The sequence below is a fragment of the Thermobia domestica genome, chromosome 10 (genome assembly GCF_964235325.1).
Source record: "Thermobia domestica chromosome 10, izTheDome1.hap1.1, whole genome shotgun sequence".
In the NCBI taxonomy this organism is placed as follows: domain Eukaryota; kingdom Metazoa; phylum Arthropoda; class Insecta; order Zygentoma; family Lepismatidae; genus Thermobia; species Thermobia domestica.
In genome coordinates, this window is record NC_137463.1 from 179,538,752 (window position 1) to 179,564,621 (window position 25,870).

A 25,870-nucleotide genomic window follows, 5' to 3' on the forward strand; every position below is an offset into this window, starting at 1 on the left:
AACATATGAAACAGCTTAAGATAAACTACCTTATTCACTCCTTGCCTTAAGAAACATGAAGGTTTATTACTGCAGACAAAAAAAAAAAAAAAAAAAAAAAAAAAAACTGCTAGTCAATCTATCCTGTGGCAATTCAATTTAATCAAGAATTGTTACTATCGACAGAATCAATTCTCGTCCCAGGGAATGCTCAACTAGAACTTCACGCATTGCCAGAGTAGTTCCTAAGTGGGTGACACGATATATATTTAACTATCAGCAATAGATTTGTTAACGTGTACATATAATGTACAGTCCTTCTGTCCAACTTTCACAACAGGCAAATTTATGATATATATTTTTTAATTTCTTAGATATCAGCTGTAAAAATAGGTTCCGCTGAAGCAGTAGCACGAGTTTTCGTCATTAATCTACTTTTAATTTCCTCGCCAACTTTGTTTCGACAAGCTTTATAATTATTTAGTTCACCTATACTATCATTATTCCTATACTCCCACCGTCTTCATGATGTATTGTCTCGAATTAACGCCGTGCATTTCGTTGTGTGTAGACTGACTTCAACGACAATTTTCTTACACACACTCTAAGTTTCCATGCTTGGCCTCATATTGTGTCCTATTAACCTGATATTGTCAGTATATACAAGCCACTGTTCAGACAGTTTATTGTTCCTTTGCAGTATTTTTCTTAATCACCTATTCCAAAATAAAATTAAAAAAGCATTCGGAAGTATAAATCTCTGCTTCCGACCGTTATGAACTTAGCAGGTCACAGAAGTTTCTTCTATTGGAATCTCTTTTATTATTTTCACATAAGTTTTTTCTATTGGAATCTCACAAGGTTAAATCATAAGTCTTGCAATATTTTCACAACCCAAGCAGTAGGTGCGTGTATAAGCCGTGATTGACCATAAGTATGAAGTCAAACTGCCTGAGAAGTAGTGTGGCAAGCGGATTCCGTCAGTATCCGTCGCACGAAGGCCGCCACTCCGTTAGTGTCTTCAGTCAATTAGAGCATAACGTAGTTACTTCAACTCAAAAGATTTGTCATGTAAAAGGAGGAAGTGTAGTCAACCACAGCACAGCAAATCGTTAGTTCAAGAAATTTAGTGCGTTCGTAAAAATGTCGAAGATCAGTGAAGGTTAGACCGCTTCACCGTAACAGATTCTGTAATCAAACGACATGCCATTGAGGAAAATTATTTCACCAGCATATGCCGATTGTCCAATCAACTCGGCCATACCCCAGTATCACCTTCACGAACTGGAGAAAATAATCAGAAACTGCCGCATTGAACAACATGAGTTGATCTCAGCTTACGCCTAGAGGAGAGAGGATGTATGACGACAACTGTTGCACCACCATGCATAAAAACAGTAATTAAAAACGGCCAACTTTCAGAACCAGTCGTCCAATAGGGTCATTTAGAGCATAAAGTCATGCTTTATGTGTGGTGGAACTATGGAGGGAAAGTTCATTTCGAGTTTGCTTTTAACGGTCGTACCATCAATCCCGATCTTTATTCTGAACAGTTGGTGTGGATGTATGCAACACTACGCAAGAAATATCCTGCATTAGTGAACCGAAAGCGCGTCCTGCTGTAACAGGATAATGCAAACCACACGCAGCTCGAAAAACGCAAAAAACTTGATGGCATAGCACTGGTACCACACTCGGATGGTCCATATCTTGCCCCTTCGTATTATTACCACTTTCGTTCATGAAGCAACTCCTGAAATCACGATGCTTCACCAACCAGCAGGATGTGGAAACAGAAGTGACTTTTTTTTTTTTTTTTTTTTTTTTCCTGTAGTATTGACCTGGAATCTAGGAACTTGCAGGAAGGTGGCTACAGGCAATGCAACATTAGGGCCTATACTTTGAATGATGAACTGCTTTCATTGTACTGTAATATATACAGGTATATTGTGTACCAGAATATTACAAAACTTATGACTTATCCTTGTATTTATTATTTTTCTTGTCCCATCGCCAACCTAAATATCTTCCTCGAAATTCTCATTTCTTCCGCTTATGTACAGTAAATTCAAATATTTTCCAGTTCTTCCAATGCTTTTTTGACCGCATACCAGAACAGGAAGAATAAAACCAATTTCTAACTCAAATAACATAATATTTTATAACGAATACGTACGAAAGCACGCAGAAATACAATGTACTGTAGAATCACGTACAAAAATCTGTCAATTATTTCAAGCATAACATGTCTATATACCTGAATGTTCCTGTTTCGTTTCGGCAATGCTAAGTCATAGTCATCATTTTACTAACTAATCATATACGACCACTATTAAAAAGATGTGGACAATAAAATGGCAATATTAGAAAGCAATACGATTATTGAAACTATCGCTCTTTAAATTCTTTGCGGATAATTTTCAGTACTCTTTCGTTTTCTAAACTTATTCTTACTTGTTAACGTTATTATCAATTACGTATACATCTCAAGTTATCCAATCATGAGTACTTTTTCTTTATATTTTTTTTTCTTAATAGTCATTCATGCTTAAGGAATAGTATTAGTTTCTTACTTAGAAACCAGCAGATATAAAACATACAAAACAAAAAGCATTATGCATTAGTTCTACTTTCAATTGTTTTGAATATTATTGTCTTTCAAGCATGCATAGTGACTTCGTTAGTTAAAAATTCAGAAAACAAAACAAAAACACGTTGAAATACCTGCGTGAGCATGGCTCTCATTTTTCTGGTGCCAGCATGCTCAGCAAACATTTCACATTGGTCAGAATACTCAGTCTATCGAAACCCAACACAAAAAATGTGACTTTAGTAAAGAATACGTTGGTATTTATTTCACTAATAGCCACAAAACAGAAGAAATTTGCAGTTGACACAGAAACACTAACCGACAGAAAAATGTAAATGAACAAACAAAAACATTCTGAGAATTCACGCGCGCAGAAAACATTTCAGAAAACTTGTACTTATGGCTTCCAATGCGCAGAATGATTATTTGTACCAATAAAAAATTTAAACTTTGTTTTGCAAGCAAACTGCATCAAAAGATCCAGCCCACACGAAATATGAAGAAAATCTAAATAAAACTTGCATAACTTAATTGAATCAAACTCTGAAACAGTAAACTTAACAACTATTTGATAATGTTATTTCGTTTTGCACTTTTTCTTTAACCTTAGAAATTTCCAATATAATCTTCCTCAAATTTTGTATATATATATATATTTCTTTTAAAATATCTTTCCATTTTTATAATCTAATTATTTTTTTCTTTTGTCCGAAAACTTTGCTAAGAAGAACTGAAAAAATCTTTTCTTACCATTCCACGCAAATGGAAACGGTTAATACAAAAAACGGCCATGAGTTTAATAACAAAAATATTACATATTTTTCCCCGTAATAAAAAAAAAAAATAACTAAAGGAAGTAAACTTGTCTCAAAATACACAGAATCTCACGCAATTGCGCTTGTCAGTAAAAGTAAGATTGTATTTATGGTTTTAAAGTAGTAAAAGATGTTAATATTTGCACATAATAATGTTAATATAAGTGAGTTCTTAATGTTAATAACTTAAATGGTCTTCTTTAAAAAAAAAGAAAAAACAAAAACAAAAAAGAAGAAAAACATGGAGTTTGAACACATTTCTGCCTTCAATATTTCAAATTTTTCCTCAAATACTGCAATGTGAAATGGAAACAGGTTCTTCCCGGTTTATCTACAGACTTTCAAACATGTCAATACAAGAAACGCTTTCTTACAAGTTAAGAGTAAAAGAATTACCGAACACTTAATTCTCGCCTTCTGCAAGGTTAAACGCTAAGATCAAACGTTCGATGATGAACGACCTTCATGATCAATATGTGATGCATAATGACATTTACGATGAGGAATGTCTTAATTTCAGAAAATTGGCGAACTAAGCAAAAGAACATTGCTCGGAAGTTGAACAATGAATACAGCCTACTACCCAATGTTTGAGAAATTCTAAAACAATATTGACGCGATGCAATAACCTCCTGAATATTATGATTTCGGATGAATCATGAGTAGCTCTGAGAACAGGAGGAAATCATGAGTTTCACCATCCACGTATATTTGCCTTCTCCGACAATATTGACAGTTTCTTTAGCAAAAGAAGTCATGCTTACATTATTCTGGGACACTAATGGTACTCTTCAATAAACACCTTTCCAAGGACAAAAATATTAACTCTCAGACCTATTTTGCAATCTTCATCTAACTCAAGCAATGCGCCTGCACAAGAAACCTGCTCTGCAGACATTGTTTTTGCAGTATGACAAAGTATAGATGTATGTTAGTCACCAACCGATGAAAATAGTAATAGAGAAGTGCTTTGCTTCATATTGTGGCTTGGAAAAGTAATACAGTAGTCACGATTAACCTAGCCCCGATTAGCTGAGATGGTCCTAAAAACAAAAATAAAAGAAATACCACACCGAATGACTTACATTTAGAATGGTGCGTGTTGTAGGTGGTAGCAGAAACCGAGGCGACGCCGCAACAGGTACAAATTAACAAAAATAAATAAATAAAATTCAAAAGAAATCAAAAATATTTCAGAGCCTGATCCCGAGATCACTAACATGAATCTCTAACACGCACGGTTATCGAAAAGCTCTTGCCTGTGTATTCGGAAAATTTAGTCACTCCTCTAGTTACACTCTCTCATATACCTTTACCATGAGTACTTCTGTCAACAATCATCTTCGAAACTTCAGGACTATTTTATGATGGAAGTTTGAAAAGTTCTGTACTATAAGTTTTTTTTAACTTTTTTTTTTTTTTTTTTTTCAACTTACACTCGAACGCTGAACGTGCTGTACAGCAATTAATAAGTCTAGTTATTTTATTATACTTCACGCCTTTACTACTATACGTCCAGTGATGTTCCATCATTTTGCAGAACGTTTGCATTATCGGAGATTAGTCACGTCCATATTCGTTCAGAATCGGAGTTCTACTGTACCGTATGTGAAAATTGTAAAAATGAAATGAAATCAAATTTAAGTTTTAGGTCCCACAGTTATGCCGGTTAGGCTAAAGGAGACGGTGATGATGAGAGATGAGTGAAATGATGGAATGAAAAAAGTGGGAGGAAACGGGAGAACCCCGAGAAAACCCACGAGCACGGTGTTTGTCCACCACAAAGTTTACACGGCGCGAGCTGGGATCGAACTAGGGACCCCAAGCACCGGAGATGAACGCTCTACCACTGAGCCACCGCGACCCTTTGTGTAAATTGTATTTCAATATCTGTAATGAAGTATCAGTTTCGGTCTTGTAAATCAGCCACGGAGAAATTACTTATCTTACGAACCTTTGATTACGAAAATATAACTATATATACATTCCAGTCTTAAAATACAGCTGCCACGATGCCAACTGAATGCACGTACAATTGAATATTTTTGATACTACGAAAAAATGTACCGGTACCACAAAACAAAACGACGTACAGAAAATAAATCTGAAATTAAGGAACACTTTCAAATCCTTAGCAAATTAAGTAACTGCTACAGCTACGCATTGCAAAGATGATATACACCTCATTTCTTTCGTAATCGAACACGCTATGAAGCAGCGTAAGTGTATTCTCTGTTATCAGCATTGGTCGCGAGATTTTGAAGAAACATTCCGGAAAGTTCCCTCAAAAATGTACTTTGTAGTGTAATGTAAAATGTTTTAAACAGTGTATGTCTCAAATGATTGAACCATTCAATACATTAAAGAATTTAATGAATGTTACTGGATGTCTTGCTTAATAGCTTCTGTCAGTGTGCATCCATCTCTGAGATGATCAAACTGATTGATTAATTAAAATATATTGTATGGAAAGTAGTTGATGTTAAATGCTCTTTTACTTACACTGTAGCCTGTGTATGGCTGCCGTGAAACGGAAGAAAATTTATTTAGAATACAGCACAAAGAAGAAGAAAGTGATTTTTACATCTTTACGTAAAGAACACAACGAATTAATGCAAAACGTTATATTGTTACAAACTAGTTGTGGCTCTGAACTTTTAATAAGTAACAAAGAATCTTAATAGCAGCATTATTGTTAATTAACTACGTATATATACTTCATACCAGTAACTCAAACTTCGTAAGAATACAGAAAAACCTATTATTGCACAGGCGGGGATTCGAACACCAATTGGTCTCCCGCTTGTACACCCGGCAAACAAAAAATAGGGTTCGAGTCCCTGACACTGGTTAAGTGATTTTTTGCAATTCTAATAACAGTGGAATATTTTTCACATGCCAGTCAACATGTCGGTCTTGCTATATCAGTTGCTTCTTAACAAATTCTTGTTAACTAAAGTATGTCAGCAGTAATAGTAATAGTAATAATAATAATAATAATAATAATAATAATAATAATAATAATAATAATAATAAAAACCAATTAAACATACTTCAAATTTCAGGGACAAGTATTTATGTGTATAGCAAGAAATTTCACCTTCTTGTAGAAACCTAATCCTTCACTTTAATTAGTAATTAGATGGTCACTCACGTTGATTGAAGTTTAAAGAAATTCAAAAAGAATTTATAGATCTATCAACTATTTATAAATATATACAATTTAGCCACTTAAATAATTTGAACGTGGATTAATGTTAAATGGGCAACCTTAAATTATAGTAACGATAGCAATACAAAATTTGATTGAAGAAGTGTCTCAGCATGCACATAAATTATCGTAAATGGAAAGGAAGTGTTGATGATTTAGGTTTGGTTGGTTCTAAAACCCAGTATTCATGATATTGATAATTATTCTTGAAATCAGACTTCTTAGCTCAAAAACTTTAAAAATTAAAGAGAAGACGAAAGAAATTTAGTTGTGTGTTTCAAAGATGGAAATGGAATATAGTAACAGTCTTTGAAAAAAAACATTTCATTGGTTCACATAGTTCAAGCATTTTAAACTATGAAGAAAGAAGGCTAGGACATCATCCACTTTCAACAGTGAAGTCTAAAAGTTGCCAATTTCTGCATTCCTTATGTGCTACTTCGTAATTATAGAAGTTGGAAGTAGTAACAATATCATAGTGGATCTTACCAATAACATTTTAACAAGGGTTTTGGACACAAGTTATATTGTTCTAGGTTCTTCCTTAAGAGAAAATTAAACGTGGCATTAAAAAGAATAAACTACCAACATTTTTTACATATTTATGATCACAGTTAGTAAAAATTATTATGTCCAAAGGTGAAATATCTGAATACACGATGAATTTTATCGAAAGTTCTAACAATATCAAACGAGGTACAACTCATTAGCGACTTATCTTCATTAACACTACGTTTTTGCTCTAATTCACTCATACGAACTATACATTTATCAAAAGTAATAGAACTATTTAAAGAAGGAAAATTATAAAATAATCTTCCCCTTTTGCTCCAACGCTAGAAATTCAAGGATAATTCTCAACTGATTTACACCTTGAGGCTACTCTCGTACGAAAAATTTTTTTCGACACAATATTAGTTTAAAAGATTTAAATTAAACACTATACAGCTGTAACTGCCGAAAGATTCAACTCTAGTTCGGAATAAACTACATTTCGTTATTTACTCAGTTTTATAACTCAACTCCCCCTCTCCTCTCCCCTTCCAAAATGGAGCTTTTAAACATTTTCAACTACAGAATCTACAAGCTAGAGAAGCTGGAACTGAACAATATAAATTTCAGTCAAAAAGAAAGAAAGAAAGAAAAAAAAAAAAAGAATTGATACAAGTTTTTCTTTATAACTACAATACCGTTCGAAACTCAAAACCTGGAGACAAAAAACTACTTGCATTTTTCATTCTCAAATATTTTTTTTTCTTTTGTCTTAAGATTCGTATTCACCGATCGGGAAATAAACCATGTACATTACCTTGAGAACATTAATATACTGAAATCACGCGGAGGAATGCTACACTAGTCAAGGATCCAACAAGCACTCAGATTTAAGTACTACGACCAAACTTGGCTAAAATACAGGAGATCAAATTCGGCAATCGGAACGAAGTTGTACAGTTCGCAGCAAAAAACCTGCAACATGAGCATGTAAGTTTATTGTAAAACTATGCCTAACAGCGCAGGGAATCAACATAATGTCTTAGTGGCACGAATCACGCCAGGAGAAACCTCGGCGTCCTCCCCTGCACACTTATTTTGGAGCAAAAGACTTTGTCGCTTCACAATAAACTTAAACGCTCATGTTGCAGGTTTTTTGCTGCGGACTGTACCATCGCCAATCCTTCTGAATCACCATTTCTTTTTTCTTAAAAATCAGTATCTATCGTCTTTAATCAATGGTTCGATCCAATTTATAAATTATGGAAGTACGACACGTAGATACAAACACGGCTCTAAACAGCTAAACTTAGGAAATACCTAACACTACGAGTTCTCATTCAAAATCAAAGGAAAGGAGATATATCAAGGTGTCCACTCAAACTCAATTCTGAAATTCCCTGACATTTCCCGGTTTTCCCTGACAAACAGGCAATTTTTCCCTGACAAACAATTTCAGCCTATGAAAGGCATTTTCTTCCATATACAATATTAAATTCAATGATTAAAAGATGAAATGTTAATGCATACACTAAAAACGATTATCCTAACAAGGATTGTAATACTTGCCTTTATATCAACTGAACACTGTCTTGTACATATCATAAATATGAATAAGAGATAGATACGTACTTTCATGATTCTAATATGATCCTTAGCATGATCCTGGTATGGCTTTTGCATCTTTCTTCCTTTCTCTTGTGTAATTCTTCCAAACAATTAACTGAAACTAATTATTGGTATTGCCAGTAACTATATTGTTAATTAATATCTACAATTAGTCAACACAACTTTTATATACTGGACAACTGCTGCAGTCCTCTTCTTTCCACTTGAAAACACATTTATATTCTTCTACATACAAATAATAGTAACTTACATATATGTAGAGAATTAGCACATATCTCACTGTTTAATTGTCACTATTTCTTCTTCAACTGCAGCAAGGGACTGTCGTGCCTCCTCCATGATCTTCCTTTTATTCTCTTCCTAGTTCTTCAGCTGTAGGGCTATTGTCCTCTTCTTCAATTTCTCGGCATCACTTACCGCTTTTGCCTGACTCTTTTCTTTTAGTTTCTCGGTGTACATATCCTTCGCAACTACAACCTTGTCAATGCCTCCGATGACAGCTATAGTATCATACACTTGTCCTTGTGGTATGAGAGATTCTTCTTGCATATTTTCAGCTAGTATATCTTTATTAACTGAGAACCCGCGTTCCAGAGATGCATTCCCATTAGATAATATGAGTACCATTTTGAGAAATGATCTCAAACTGTCTGTAGTAAATAGGACCCCAGGAGGAACACTGCGAAGCCAGGAGTAATCTAATCTCTCATTTTTTGGAACAAAATTTAGAAGCATGTCACTAAATGTTTCTGTATTACAGACAGAATTAAATTCTCGCAGTATTTTATCAGCTTCACTCCCTGAGATCCACTTATTTTCCACAAACACATTCAATGCAAGAGTCATCCGCTTGCTTCGTTTATCAGGAAATCTAGCTACTTGTAGGTCAAAGCAAGAAATTCCCTTTGTAAGCTTATAAGCCAAAGGGGACTTTGAAAGCAATTTTCTGCACAAACTTATCATTGCCTTGCGACACTGCAATCTGAATTCACGGATATCTCTCTCGTTTAGTTGACCTGTAACTCGAAGAGCTGCTCTCGTAGCAAACCCTATGTCAACATTTCTGGCTGATAGGAGATTTTGACTGACTCCTTGTTTCACAACTCTTGTCATCACATTCATCATAGTTGCAAGAATGGCATCAACGCAAAATATTCGCTCAAATTATTTAAATTTTATTGATTTTTTGTTGTTCTTTTTTCTGATCCGACAAGTAGTGGAAAATTTCCTGACACTGTACATTTTTTGAATGAATTCCCTGACATTTCCCGGTTTTCCAGACGGGTGGACACCCTGTATATCTCGCGTTAGTCCGGAGAATGTAAAAGAAATAAAACTTAATTAAATGTGAATGGTACTAAATTTCTCTTGCTTTGATAGTTTTGTTAATGGTGAAGTTATTATTTATTTATTTATTTATTTATTTACTTTTTAAAAGAAAGGAACAATTATTGTAATCTTTGAAGTATTTGACCTAGAATATGTCATTTTATTTTATCTTTTTAATTTATGTTCCCTTTCATTCTTATTACCTGCTGAAGAAACCTGATGTGCTTTAAAACATGTAAAGTTATTTCGGACATTATTGTTATTCAGTGAATTGTGACATCATTCTTGCCGTCAATCTTCAGTAAAAATATATGCATAAAACAAGAATAAAACTTTGTTCCAAATTTATCTACTATGATTCTAACCTGATTCCTGGCGTTTTTCACTGCTGGCGGATCATTCCATCCTGAAGGAGCATTATCCATTTGAAAATTCGGAATCATGGGAGCAGCAACTGGGTTTGGTGAAGGCACTGCTGCTTCTGAAAATAACAATAATAACAAAGACATAATACATGTAAACAAATTGATTACAAATTTCAAAAATAAAGGTGAGTCGAAATTAGTTCAATTACTATTATTTTAAGCTCCTAATATGAAACTTCTTCAAATCAAATTCTCAGCATAAAATTGAGCGAGTGAGTATTGCAAAGTGCATTTGAACTCCCACCAACTTTGAAAGTGTTATGCATTCCAAACAGAAAGACACATCAACAGGAAATACTTTGTGAAACTTCAAATTTTGATAATGATGTGCAACTGTTTAACTCTCCATTTTGCTCCACTGATGTTCCTACACTCTTGTAGCCGTTTTCTGGAATCCCAAAGTTTTATCGAATTAGACTGTCACTGGAAATGCATATATTCAAATGCTGCAAGCACTTCTAATTCCAAGAATCGAGCACTCGAGGTACACATACTGCTCGTTTATTTTCAGTAAAATGACAATAATAATAATAATAATAATAATAATAATAATAATAATAATAATAATAATAATAATAATAATAATAATAATAATAATAATAATACTTTCAAAGACATATAGATGAGCAAACTAGGGGGAAGTCAATTAGTTGATGGAGAATCATTTCCTAACCGATTTGTTTTCAGATTTCTACAACAACTGGTTGTAAGGGACTGTTAAACCCGAAGTCCACGATGATTTTTTTTTTTTTTTTTTTCAAAATGAGACTGTAATCTTTAAGTATAGCACACTTTTTAACTGCTGATGCTATACATGAACCTACAATTTGAGGAAGAAACCTGAAGCATAATAATGCGTTCAATGTTCAATGTTCTCCCACCGGAACTCGAACCCGTGACTATTTGTACCAAACGGGCGAGCCAACTACCAGACTAAACGAAAAGCGAACGTAAAAGAGTAAAAGAACCCCGTGACGGTTTTTGGTGGAAAATGAAATTCTCCAGGCATTAAGGTTTGCGGTCAATTAACTTCGAAAAAAAGAAAAAAAAATAGAAAATTCCCAATTGCAAAACACATCACGGTAACGAGTGCAAAACAGGATTGGCAAAAACCATGGTTTTTATTTAAAAAAAAACAAAAAAAAACGGTGTTTTTGGTTTAAACCAAGTTTTTTTGGTTTAAACCAGGTTTTTATGGTTTAAATAATTTGCTCTATATATTCATATCATATATGGACAGAAATAAGTTTGTTTCGCCTTGATGTTATTATGAAACAACTGGGTTATGCTGGAAGGGGTCACATAAGCTTAAAGCGAAATAAAAACCGCTTCTCGAGTTACATCCGAGAGAAATTGTCCTCCATTTGAACTCGGAACCAGGACTAATTGGCCACAAATGCGATACGTGTGCCGACTCACTCACGAAGGAATCCTGATAAAAAAAAAAATACGTTGTACTGATCTTTACATGCTTCTTAATATAACTGTGAAGACTAATTTCAGAAGGACAAAAAGATAAACAGTTGCACAAGTGAAACCATTATACAGAATTACATATGAACAATTTCAAAGTACTACGGAGTACAGAAGAACTAATTTAGTCCAAGTTAGTTAACAACGACTTTTATTGGTCCAAATTAAAGAAATACAACGACTTAATCTGCATATCAATAAGAAAAGTGAATAAAGATACGAATTATTTGAGTCCACTTTGGCTCAGACTCATTTATACATAAATAGATACCAAAGATACTTATTTCAATAAATGCCTCTCGTGGGGTCTGTATGACCCCCCCCCCACACACACACACACACGCAAAAATGTACGGCATTTTCGATGTATTTTATCAATAGTAAACATTGAAACGAAACAATATTTAGAATTTTTCTTCGATTGCAACTACATAACAATAATAACAACTACAAAAAAAATCACAAAATAAACATTTATAAACTTATAAAAAAAAGTTGCTTTTGTAGTATAATCTTTTTGAGTAATGAATGGGGAATTTAGGTCTGAATATAATACGAATAATATACGGGAGCGAAAAGTGATAACCCACAAATGTGTGTTCATCAAGATTTTACAAACACTTACACTTTTACGAACATTTTTTTGTTTTTTGGTTTAAACCAGTTTTTTTTTTTTTTTTTTTTGAAAAAACCAGCTGGTTTAAACCAGCCAACCCTGGTGCAAAACCATTGGAAATCTTATATTGGGGTGTATGGGAAGCAGTCACTCATTGCCGAATTTTATTTTCTTAGATACCTTATGCTCAATGCCAGGAGGCTGATCCCAACGTACAATGTACACTAATGTCCTGTGCAACTAATACTTGCAAACCAGTAAAATGACCTTTCTCGTTTCCGCGCAAATGACAATGTACGAAGTGCAAATCGCACCACTTTCTATGAGACTACTCTCATTGCCGAAACGCCAAAAATATTTGTAACCTTGTGTTCATGTCAGGGGGATTGACTCTTAAAGTATGAGTACAATAATGTGCTTTCCAAGTAATGGTTGCAAACCAGAATGGTAACCTTTCTCGTTTGCGTACAAATAACATTACAAAAAATTCCAAATCGCGCTCGTTACTAACCCTCACTACTGATTTTTTTCTGGCATGTTATGTTCATGCCAGGGGGCTGATTCCAACGGATGATACACACTAATATCTTCTGCAAATCATGTTTACCGTTCTCATTTGTGCTTACAGGATTCTGCGAAAAGTAAAAATATCGGCACTTTATGCATGAATAAGATCACTCACTGGTGACTTTTCCTAGGAACTTTGGGTTCATACCAAGAATCTGCCTCCTATGTGTGCCATATACTAATGTTAACTGGGATTAAATGTTGCTGATTCTGAAAGCAACAAAAAGAGGTCGGAATTACATGGGAATTATTTTAGTTATACGGTGTAATTGATGAAGCCGCTCCTTTCCAGAATTAGTTATAAGTTGATATAATGAATGTGCGAACCTAAATATTCTTGTATGGTAAGGTTTCAAATATTAACGCCGCCATTTCACACCACAAAATAATCATTTCTTTCTTTCTGTGTCTCAGAACTTTCATTAATCAAAGGATCTGTATTCATTATCTGTGAACTGAGCATAAACATGAATGCGTGAAAAATAGAAATTATGAATGTAAAAAGGAGAACTTTTCTATGACTGCGCTGAATCAAAATAATGTAATCCTGTTGGAAAGAATTGAGAATGCGAAACAGGACAAAAGTAAATAACTATTAAGTAGATAACATTGCACTTCTGATTTCCAACTTGAGGAAATCCTATAATTAAGATTTGCTTCCAACACCCTCGCTCTAATCCTGTTTGGCTAAAATTGAATTATATAACTAATGAGAAGTCACAATTGATTTTGAAAAAATGATAGACTTATATAACTGACAAAATTATAAAGTGCATTTCTGATTTTGTCATAATACCCTAATCAAGGACAGGTTATTTACCTTCACTGATTTCATTAGTGCCAATGCAAAAATGGTTTAAATAAATGACAAAAAAAAAAAAAAAACCGTGCGAAATACCGAAGTTCAGAGGCAACATGAGAACAGCACCCAAAAACACTTTTTTTTTTTTTTACGTTATCCTTCCAGAAACGAGAACGGTCACTATTTTGATTTGTACATAGGTACATCTTATATGTAGAAGACAAAATTGTACTTCGTACCTTGGAATCAGCTCTGGTGTGGACATAAAGTACCTATATATATATATATATATATATATATATATATATATAAAAAAAAAAAAAAAAAAAAAAATCGGCAATGAAGTTTAGTCTCCCAGAAGGTGGCATGATTTGCACTTTTTACAATTCATTTGGGCGTTAATAAGGTTATCATTTTCGTTTACAAGAATTATTTGCAGAGGATATTTTTGTCCTCCTACGTTGGAATCAGCCCACTGGCATGAACATAAAGTACCTTAAAAAAAAGTCAGCAATGAGTGACCACTTCCCATACACCCCACTATCAAATTTTCAGTTTTTGTTCTCTTCACTGTGCGTTTTGCAACCTGAAAATTCTTACTTTTTCCGAAGTTGTCCCCAAACCTAAATTATTATAACCAATTTTCAAATTAATTCCAAATTTCATTTTTCGCCCCAAGCCATAACAGGATCATTTGTCAAGTTATTCAGAATATTCCACATGAAGATTGTCAACATACACTTTTACAATTCTGAAAATGGCTGCAAATGTCTGTACGAAAATGGAGCACATCTGGATGTTTGGCATTGAAAACTTATACGTCATACTCAAAATCTGAGATTTAAGGGACGCTTAAGAACTTCCTTCATGCTGGTATGATCCTCTGTTTGTAATTCGTAACGCTTTTAAATCCGGTGGGACACAAAAAACACTGCGCTTCGTAAACAAAACTTTACAATGAAATTAATTATACAGCTTACGTTGATATTCTCAATGTGCATGTACTTTCAATGTTTGTTTTCTAACAAAATGTTGATTTAACTTGAAATCTGTTTTATTTATTTATGATTTATGCCATTATTTGAATTAACATGTGACGTTTACAACACAACGAAATTTATTGACCAATAGCATGTTGCATCAACCGAGGATTAATCTGTGGACAGGGATAATCCTACGGTTAATCACCAAAGTTAAGATAATGTGTTGCGCCAACAATGATCTCAAGATTATTTTGACACATCTTCGGATTAAGATAAATCATCGAAAACGGGAGATGAAGCTCTGTCCGTCGTTGCTGTAGGACTGCTTGAGGGAGATTATATAAATAATTTGGATGTTTATGTGGATATAAATGATGTTACTGTGGTTATTTCAATTGTTCCTAAAGCTAGCAGATTTATACCAATAATCTGTCATTCCTACAATGGAATGATTAAATATCATATTTGCACTACTTCACTATATTATTTATTAATTTATTTATTTCTTTACTACAGTTTGTGAATTGTAGAAATTTAGTTTTTAGTGACCACTTAATACAAGTGAACATAGTAGGTTAAATCTGTGTCACATTTAAGATGATTACCATTATGAGATTCTACTCTACTGCATGCCCCTTGCCCCTCTCTTGGGCTTAATTATATTTTCTGGCACACACTAATCCCTTCGTTCATTTAAGACCTATTTGCATTTTAAATATTTATAATTTTGCTTTCTTTGAGTTGAATATGACCTTGTACATTAAATACTGAACATCGTCCATTGGTAGCATTATATGCAAGACTGACAATGAATTACTAAAATAAACTCGTTTACTTCATTAAAAGGGCCATATTTGCGTGCATTAATGCTACTTTGTGAAAGGGAACATAACTACCTGGTGATGCAAATGTCAACTAAAACTAGATTCGTAAGCCGATGCTATTTCTTGCAGCGGAACTGGCAAGAAATTATTAATTTATTACTACTACTAATAAATTTCGGGGATTTCTTGCTGGCGTTAACTGTTAAATAGAGTGACATGATGTGACACAGCCATACGGTGAGCTAAACTAACCGAACCTAAACTACTCTATGCTCCATTTGAGAATAATGGCTAAACACTGAGCTAACCAACTCTACCCTACCCTACCCTACATTTGAAAATAATGGCTATACATTGAGCTAATTTAACCCCACTACTCTACCCTACCCTACCGTACGCTACCCTAATCTCCTCTACTCCTCCCCATCCTACCTTTGAGTACGAGGGCCAAACATTTGATTTAAGAGAAGACAGTATTTGTGTGAAGTTTAGCGTAGTTTATAAGCAAAAATTAAGAAAGAAAGAAAAAAAACTGTTCTCAAGCCCATCTTTGCTTGAAAATGCCGCTTCAAAGATGGATAATGAAGTGTGATCTGTTAGAACAGTCTTCTCCCCTCTTTCTTTTTGCCTTCAATATTTGGACCCCAGATCTAACACATTAACCATATTTGATTTGATTTTAACGTCCCTTTTCAGCAGCGAGGCTATATGAGACGTGAACCTACAGCTTAACGTGCGATCCGAACCACATGAGCCGAACCCAGCCATCCGGCTGGGAATTTAACCCGAATCTTCCACATTATCGTACTAATCTATAAAACATAACTGTGCGCCCCTATATATTTTGGAATATTAGAAATGCAACTTTCTTTCCAGTATTTGAAATGGCATCTTGTTTTTTTCACGGATATGTTTGTATTTTTCCTCCAGCATTAGAACATATTCGCTTTCCCGAAGAGTCAACTTTGATTGCTTTCTTTTCATACCTAGTTACCATATGCTACGCGAATTAGTTTTCAATTATCACACACGTAATTTTTAGCCAATTAAATGTATGGTATTGCATGGTGTCATGTCGTAAACGTCATAGTTTTATGCAACTTACGATTATTCATGGGTAAGTTAATCCTTTCTCACTAACTGTTAGTGCAACGATATAAGGTTCTTATTCAAAGATAAAAATAATCAACGGATTATCCTATTTGATCTTAATCCTCGATTGCTGCAACTGAGCATTAACTTATTTCTTAATTACAACAAAGTCATACCTGGAGGATTATAAATATTTGTAGATATAGATTCAGTCTGTGGTGTTGTGTAAGTAGACACAGGCCCTGTGTTGAATGTATGAGTTCCATACATTGATGACTGACCATATGAAACTGGAGCGGTAGAGAAAGACGAAGAAAATGGAGCAGGATTATATGACACTTGTCCGTACGTAGGACCACTCTGTACGGAAGGATCCAATATGTAAGGTTTACGACTCACAACTGAAGTAGTAGCTGCAAGAGAAAATCAGAATGTAGTAAGTATGTTGCTTACAGACAAAATCATCCCTGTCACCTCATGATTATTTATATATCTTCCCCCTCCCCCTATTATTATTGGATTATTTTTTCCTCCTTCAGATATCATCATAACTTCACACGTTATTAATTTTCGAAACAACGAACAGATTACCTTAAAATAACTGAATACATACAGAAAACGATTTAAAATGAATGTACAAGTTTATATTACAAAATTACAACAGAATATTGAATTTAGGGGAAAATGTGAATCAACAAACCTTCCGGCTAAGTCTCAACAAAGTAAATTGAAAACAAAATTACAAAATTTTTCGATATCTGTTTTCACATATCTGACCTACACGGGAACAAATGTTATCTGATTTAATTAGCAGTACTTTCATAGCTTAAAATATTGTTAAATTGTGCACTTAACAATTATCATCATATGATAAAATGCATAAATTCCCTGAACTGTATTCATATATACTGATAAGAGATATTGCACATTAAGAAAATTAATTTAATTTTAGCAGAATATTATTCTATCTTTGTCTAACATTTCAGCTGAATAAATGTAAACATCACAAATATGATTTTAAGGATCCCTCATCTTTCGAACGCTTCAAGCTAATTCGAATGTGTGTGTGGGGGGGGGGGGGGGGAGCTATTATATTAATGTCACATTACATTTGAAAGTGTATAAAACGACACAACTACTTCTTCTATTTTACTTTTCAATGCTTATCTAGTAAAATACTGATAAAATGCTTAATACACTCTGTTTCATCTTCGTTCAATATACATATATATTACTAACAGTAACGCACCATCAAATCTCTCTACTATTATTTTCTTTTCTCCCTACAGTCCCGGACGAGCTGTTAGGAGGTATGAAATATGGTGCCTTCAGAGTATCTGTTCTCTGAACTAGTGAATGATTCAAACATTCGCAATATCAGGCCAGAAGCCTTGACTTTCAAGTTATAGCAAGACCCAATATTACACACATGTTAATATTTGTAGCAGAACACCCAAATATTAAATTACTGTGCAAAACATCTATTAAATTACTCTTCTACTTCAAGGGAACGCTACACTAGGAACTGTATTGTAACTGAAGAATTAAAATCCCATTTTTTCAAAATTAAATGAAATAAAGGGGAAATTTAATTCGAGTTTAACCCAATATGTCCCACCTGATATTTGAACTATCACGTAAATATTAGACTGATTTGAGGTTAAAATATTTTAAATTTAAAACAGCGTAACAAATTGCTCAGGAATGTATTTCAGAGTCTGAGAGTGAAAAGTGAAGACTCCCATGCGACTCTCAGGACCTCGTTGAAAAGACAATATTCTAAACTATAATAAGTACTTGTTTTGTTTCGACTTATAAAGGGAGCGTTTATTATTTTAAATAAATAAAATATATAAATAAAAAAGCAGAAATTTATCCACTCCGAAATAAAACTCTTAAGTCTTATAATTCTACACTTAATCATTTCTGCTGAGTATAACTGGAAGAGTAGCATCAGCAAACATTTACAAAAACTTCTACAAATATACTATACATTGTTTGTTGGAATAAGTCACTGGATTAAAACTTTATTCAATTCTGTTATTCTTTCATCCTAACGAAAATTCACGAACTTTATTTTTTTTTATTTCCTACATTTACTTTACGAACTATTATCATCAGCATGTAAAACAATTGTTATGCATTCTTAAAACTGTACAAAATCAAAGAGCAATAACTATACCTCATATACTAAACTAGTGAATACAAGTTCTACGAAAAAAGAAAAAGATTCTATATACAAAAAAGATCATGTACAAACGTATTACCCAACAAATATCAATTTACAAACTATACTACTACAATTAGATAAACGCAAGCAAAAAATACTAGTAGACCCAGAAAATCAAGAAATCAGAAACTAGCAAATGGGATTATATATAAATAAAATGTTATTACAGAAAATTTAAAGGTATCAAGCACTATTTCTAAAATACTGAACAATTTTATTGTGCATTCCACGGAGGCAGTGCTTGCATGAAAAGTCGATTATTCAACTCTCCTTTCAAGGTAACCGTCCAACCACGGAAAGCTCAAGTTTCACTCAAGAAAACTAACAACTGCTTTCATTGGAGAAAACTAGACTTTTATCCTTTATATATATATATATATATATATATATATATATATATATATATATATTACATCAAGTTATCAAGCTTTTCTATAACCTCTTTATTGCACAGAATATTACACAGTCCACCTATCGTTTAAAATGTAATGTTTCTAGAAACGGGATATCGGTCTACACAAATCTAACTGTATATTTATATTCTAATTTTGGACAAGCAAGGAAGGTAGTGCCAGCCATTTGTATGTTTTGTGTTACTTACTAGATTCAACTGCCTAAGACATCAACTTACATGAAATACTTTAATGAGTTCTTATGCCCAACGCAAAATAGATAACTTCTATACACTCCTTATTCGTGATTCTCTACCTTATTTCCAATTCCTTTACTTGATCTTACACTGAAATTTTGACTAAATATCTTTCCTTTATTTATGATAGTGTGGATTTACGGATCTTGTCGATGTGGATTTGTGATTTGGACAAAGCATTATGGAAGTGCAAGCATTTTACTAAAACACTGATCCCTCCTCGCTAGTCTAGTGGCTAGCGCAAACGCCCATAATGCATAAGATCCCGAGTTAGATCACCGGTAAAAAGCATTGGAATTATTGGAATTTAAACACATTACAGTATTTCGGATTCCACCTTCAATTGTAAGTCCATGTCTCATTTAGCCTTGGTGCTGAAAAGGAACGCTAAACTGCACAACACAATCGAATTCGAATCACAATATGTTCAAATTTCAAAGGTCTCCCACCAGGAAACGAACCCAGGATAACCTGAACTAAAGGCGTGCGCGCAAGGCACTAGCCCAGCGGGGAGGGCACCTCAAACTTGAATATAGTTACTCTTACAAAGCAGAGCACCTTAGACCTGTTTGAGCTGTTTTATATATCCTATAGAACATAGCCAAACTTTTGTGAATAACATGTACCACCATTCAGATGCGTAATTAACGCAAAGCTACCTCAAACTACTTACTACCTTTTTTTCCTACCGAGTATTAGAGTAAAATATACTGCACGTCTATCAATATTGAGCACTCTTCAGTCGGACGATTACCCTGTTATGCTCAAGCCTACTCTCTATTCGAAAGCGTGTCGTGTTGTAAGCACTGTGCATACGAATAACAATCACATAATTACTAAGGCCACAATATTTATGTTTTATTTTACACATACTAGACCTTCAAGACGGATATTCTTTTACATTTATATACAAAATTTGAGCTCCAAATGATTTCAGACAGCAAACATGATAGCTGTACACGGTCATGTTACAAAGCACTCACAGCTTTCTCTACTAAACAACATAATATTCATTCTCGCTGACTAAGTTTCCGACTTTGTTCATTTATCTGGAACCGATTAAATTGACAATAAATCTAATTATAACCAATATTATACAGTGTTTTACGTCACTTAAATTTTCATTTTAACAGAAAATACAAATGTAATAAATTTTGTAATAATTTAATATTCATGAGGAAGAACACACATGCATTTTTACTGACGCATATCGTAACTGATTATCAACTAGCAATTGGCACTATTGACTTAAAGAAAAAAAGTTGGAAGAAGTAACAATGAACTCAAAATTTTCAACGTGGAATATAACTTCTGTTTGTTTACAACCCACGACCCTACTCTTTAGGCTAAAGAAGACAATGAGAGATGAATTATGATAATGAAATAACGAAACACTTATGTCCTGAGAGGAATTTAAACCCGACAGAGACTACCATCACCGTCAATAATGTACTTGGCCATTCGACTATACCAGCCGTCTATCAAATATTAACTCAAAGCTTGGTAATTTGTGTTTCTCAACTGTTACTTCTACCACAAATCTCATATACACTAATGGTTACCTCCCATCGTAATATTATACGTTCTTACTGAGTTTGCAAAACCGATTATTGGGTTTATTTACAAAAATTGTATGCAAACACCGAGAGGTTCCTGCATCAGAGAAGAAAATGAACAATAGATTTGCCTCGATAAGGTCGAGAACGAGGAAAAGAAGGAAATTAACTTATGTTTTAACCTGTTTGTAAACACATGTGATTGATTAATCAAAATTATAAAACTGACATCATAATTGGTTGATTAACCGATTAAATCCACATCTTGTCCGTTATCAAATTCTGCATTTTTCGGATGTATGACTGTAAAATACTTTAATGTGACTGGTTTAATATGAATATGCCAGTATACATTATTATGGTTAATGACTGCTATAAACTCACGTTTATTGTTATCAGTCTCTCTTCAACGTAATTTACTCCATATATGTGATCGTATCCTATACCGGATAAAATACACAAATTAGTATTTTGAATCCTGAATTGTTCTTCCTCATGTATTTCTTACTCAAAACGTGTCACTAATTTTGTACCCAGAAGCAGTGATTCGGCTCCCCTCCACCTAGATTCTCTACGATTGTTTGTTTAAAATGAAAGAATCAAGTACAAATACACTATTTGTTACAAATGTAAAACCTCCTTATCTAATCAAAGATTATTATTATCTGATTACAGAAGAATGTCATTTAAAGCAAGAAATGTTTGAAATACATTCTTAAAATTTTGACCCATACTACCACTTAGGAAATTTTATTTCCAAAATTAACACCAAAACCACCAGGTATTGCTACAATATTGAATGTATATTTTACTGAATACATTTCACTATTAAAATCATTAATTACATGCAAAAAGTTTATATACTCTTAATTTTTAGTTATTGGTTTAACATGTATTTAAGGAGAGAAATTGATGCACTTGGAAACGTACAAGAAACTCTTACAGACGCTTTCTCAACTGAGTTAGTGTTTTCACTTATCTCTTTAATAATTAACTTTCGAACAGTTCCTTACGTTAATATATTCCGATTCGTGAAATTTTCACTGAAAGTTGCCTACACGAATTAGAGGTGGATTCGTCCTTAATTTGGTGCATGTGTTCAATTTTATGCCACTGTTAAAAACATAATGATGTAGCTAGATTATCGTGTTTTGCTTTCTACTAACAATTTTATTCAAATTTACTACGAAAACAACCCTAAACAAAATTTCAAATAACAAACACAACAGGGGAATAAAGCAGTCAACATGCAGAACTATTTGCTACTAAATACACGTGAATTATTTGAAAATTGCTTTTACTTACTCCAACTTTTAGGCTGAGGTTGCCTCACAGTTTCCCAATTTTGGGAATAGTTTTGATTTGAAGGTAGAGAAGAGTAAGACATGTAGCCACCTGGTTTGGCATGAATTAAGAAATTATTTTACAACTACTAATAAATTTCGCACAAAACATGTGAGTGAAGATACAAAATTTATATTACGTTCCTAGGTATTTTCCACTTAAAGAAAGAAAACCGCTCTAATAATATAATGTTACATTTTCCATACAGGTATTCAGTAGTGTTCTTTATAGATTCGTTTTTTACATTGAAAAGTTGAATATCTATTTTACTGAGAGACACTTTACTTCCATTTGAGAGAGAAGAAAAACAGTTTACAAACAAGAGGCTTCAAGGTTACTATACGTTGCTGCATACAACTTGACACAAAAATATAATAAGGCTTTAGCTAATTACGATAATTCCTCACTTCTTACGGAAAAGTAAGAGTAAAATATTCTCTCTTCTAAATATGCACAATCTACATCTTTTAGCATGAGACGAGGAAAAAGGGAAACATGATAATTTAAAACTCAAGTACGTACGACTATTTTGGCATACTTAAACGAACATGGCTACAGCTGTTGTATTGATATTCATGCAAAACGTTCTTGTTGATAATTTCGCAGATGTACCTTCATAACAAAGCATCTCTCAAGAAACTACAAGACAATAATTTAGTTATGTTTTATTGTGTAATATCTAATAGTAAAATTTGATAAATATGTCGAGAAGCAGACAGATTTGATTAATTTACTTATGTTAATCCATTTACCGAAAAAAAATGTTTTAACTAATTACTTGACTGAGGTTTTCTCAGAAGGAAAAATGCCGAAATAGTTCATCCTCCTCAGTGTTAATTTCCAGTATAAAATTACTTCACACCGACCGTATCTAGAATTATGTAAACGAACAAAATTTGTTATTCGTATCAATGGACATCAATCTTATACCATATATTTAGTAAAGTAGATAACATCAATAAATATATTTCAGGCTAACACAGAACTAATGTAAGAATATTTTACACTACTACAGGATTAATTTCTCTAACTCTACACATAGCAAGCCATATTACAGGTTTAGGTTTTTCTTTTTCTTCATACAGCTGCAGTATCATTACCAAAATACGCGTTATTAATAAAGAAAATTATATATATATACTCATTCACACATTGATCTATGTGAATAACGGTAGCGTTACATCACCGTAAGCTTCAGAGTTTCAGCGATTAATTCTAAACGTATGTTTAACTAATCGTAAATAAACGCTTTCCAACGCTGTATTGCTTTGATAGGCGTACGAAGTCCCGGACGACGTGGTAATAATGTTGGTTTGACTCTGCAACTTTTAAGCATAGATAGCATTCTTAAGGAATAATCTACACAAGATTGACACAATTGATAAAAGTTATTAGACTGTTGAGGAGACTGTCTCTGACAAACAGTTGCTGCTGTAGTGAGCCACCTTAGTCGACATTTTGAAGAGCGCAAATGATAAGAAAATTTAAAATAATCGGCGAGATTTTTTTTTTTTATCATGCTGTTCCCCAGAAACACATAATAGTACTAAATAATAATTACCACACCGTCTCTTTAAAAAGTACACCCTTTTTGCAGGAAACATTAAATTCCCACAAGTAACTGAATAATCTCTACAAGATGGATCCTTCCAGCTCCAGGTATGTGTTTTGTACATTACAAGATCGGTTCAAGACACAACACAGAGTTCAGAATACAACGGTGCACAAAGCAGGGCTCATGGACTTCGAATCAAGCACGTAGATAGCTGATAATACTCAGTCATCCCAAATTGAAGGAAGAGAGGCATTGTAAAATGCTGCATGAGCGAAAGACTCAAGAGGTTCAGGGCTGGAATTATATTGAGAGACTATTCACTGTGCTGTGATGACGTAAAACTATTAGTTGTTTTCAATACACACGGCAACTTATTGTGGCATTCTGAATAAGGAAATGCTGACCTTCCAACACTTATACAGGCTTACTCCCACGATTATAATGCCAAGTGAGTAGCGTTGCAGTTGCTACTAAGTAACAGTATCTGAACAACGTGTTACGACTGAACTGACCCGTGCAGGACTCGAATACTTGCGAAATTAATTGGAACGATAGGTTGGTATCAAGTCATTGCATCCACATCTGTGGAACAATTAAGTTGGCATAGCACAAAGAGTGGCGAAACACAGACTTAATTCCTTCGAGAAAAAAAAAAAAAAAAAATCTCAGAGTGGCTACCGTGATTGCAACACGGTCTGGGATATCGCAAGAGCCTCCCAAGGATGTGTTAACTACTTTTTCCGCTTAAGGAAAACAAGAAAAGTATTTATAGCTAAGTTTCTGCATCCTAAACTAAAGAAAATCTTAAAAGAAATTTAAAAGGGTGGATAACTGACCTCGTAGTTACAAAGTAAAAACATTAGCCAATCACGTGTGCTCAAAATATATTAGCCAATCATGTAGAATTTTACATGCCTTCGTTCATTTCTCTTAAACAATACAAATACGGGACTACTTTAGTTAAGTTTGTTCAGAGTTTAATAATCCTTTCCAGCATTAAGAATTATGTGAAACGTAGACTGAACGACTGCATTACTCAACTACATACCTAAAAAGAGATTTAGCCTCTTTTTTAACTCGGCTCTTGTAAAACATATAATAAAACAACAGACTGGGACTCCAGATCTCAATATGGTACCGAACTGGACGCCTCAGAGTTACTGCTTTTTTTCTACTTCTTGTCTCTGATATACGTTTACGAAAGAGCTTATAATTTATACTTGTGTACCTTTTTTGTTTGTTTTTTATTTCTCTAGTAAATAATTTTTTGTTATGCCCACTTCGAATTTCTTTCTTCCAATATCATACACACACACATATTATATATATATATATATATATATATATATATATATGCCTTTGTAGGCTAAAAGACAAGGTTGATTAATGAAAGTGAGTGGTTACAGAAGATTTGGTGGAACGAGTTTATGAGAGAAAAAAGGGGATAACTCTGAGAAAACCCCGAAAAAATGTTGTCTACCACAAACTCCCATGATTCGAGATAGAACTAAGGATCCTCCGTAAAAGGTTAGAAATTATTTTCGTATAGCAAACAATGTTTATGAACTCTTGCTTTAGTGCTACATTTTCCTCCAATCTACAAGTCTCTTTCCCTAATCCTAATGGTATTAAACCGGGAATATTGCAGATTTTATTCTTCAACGAGAAAATATACTTACTTACTTAGTAACGAACAGTACGAGACTTGC

At 33.7% G+C, this 25,870-nt stretch overlaps 1 protein-coding gene across 1 annotated transcript in view; it reads right to left on the reverse strand.

Moving 5' to 3' along the window:
* Sec31 (COPII coat complex component secretory 31) overlaps window positions 1-25,870 on the reverse strand; it is a gene marked incomplete in the record, with an annotated part of 103,603 nt that overhangs the window by 23,109 nt on the left and 54,624 nt on the right. Inside the window, 4 exon segments of the mRNA XM_081728792.1 lie at window positions 2,704-2,778; window positions 10,411-10,526; window positions 17,004-17,240; window positions 22,568-22,657. Of these exon segments, the coding sequence (XP_081584918.1) occupies window positions 2,704-2,778; window positions 10,411-10,526; window positions 17,004-17,240; window positions 22,568-22,657 (518 nt within the window).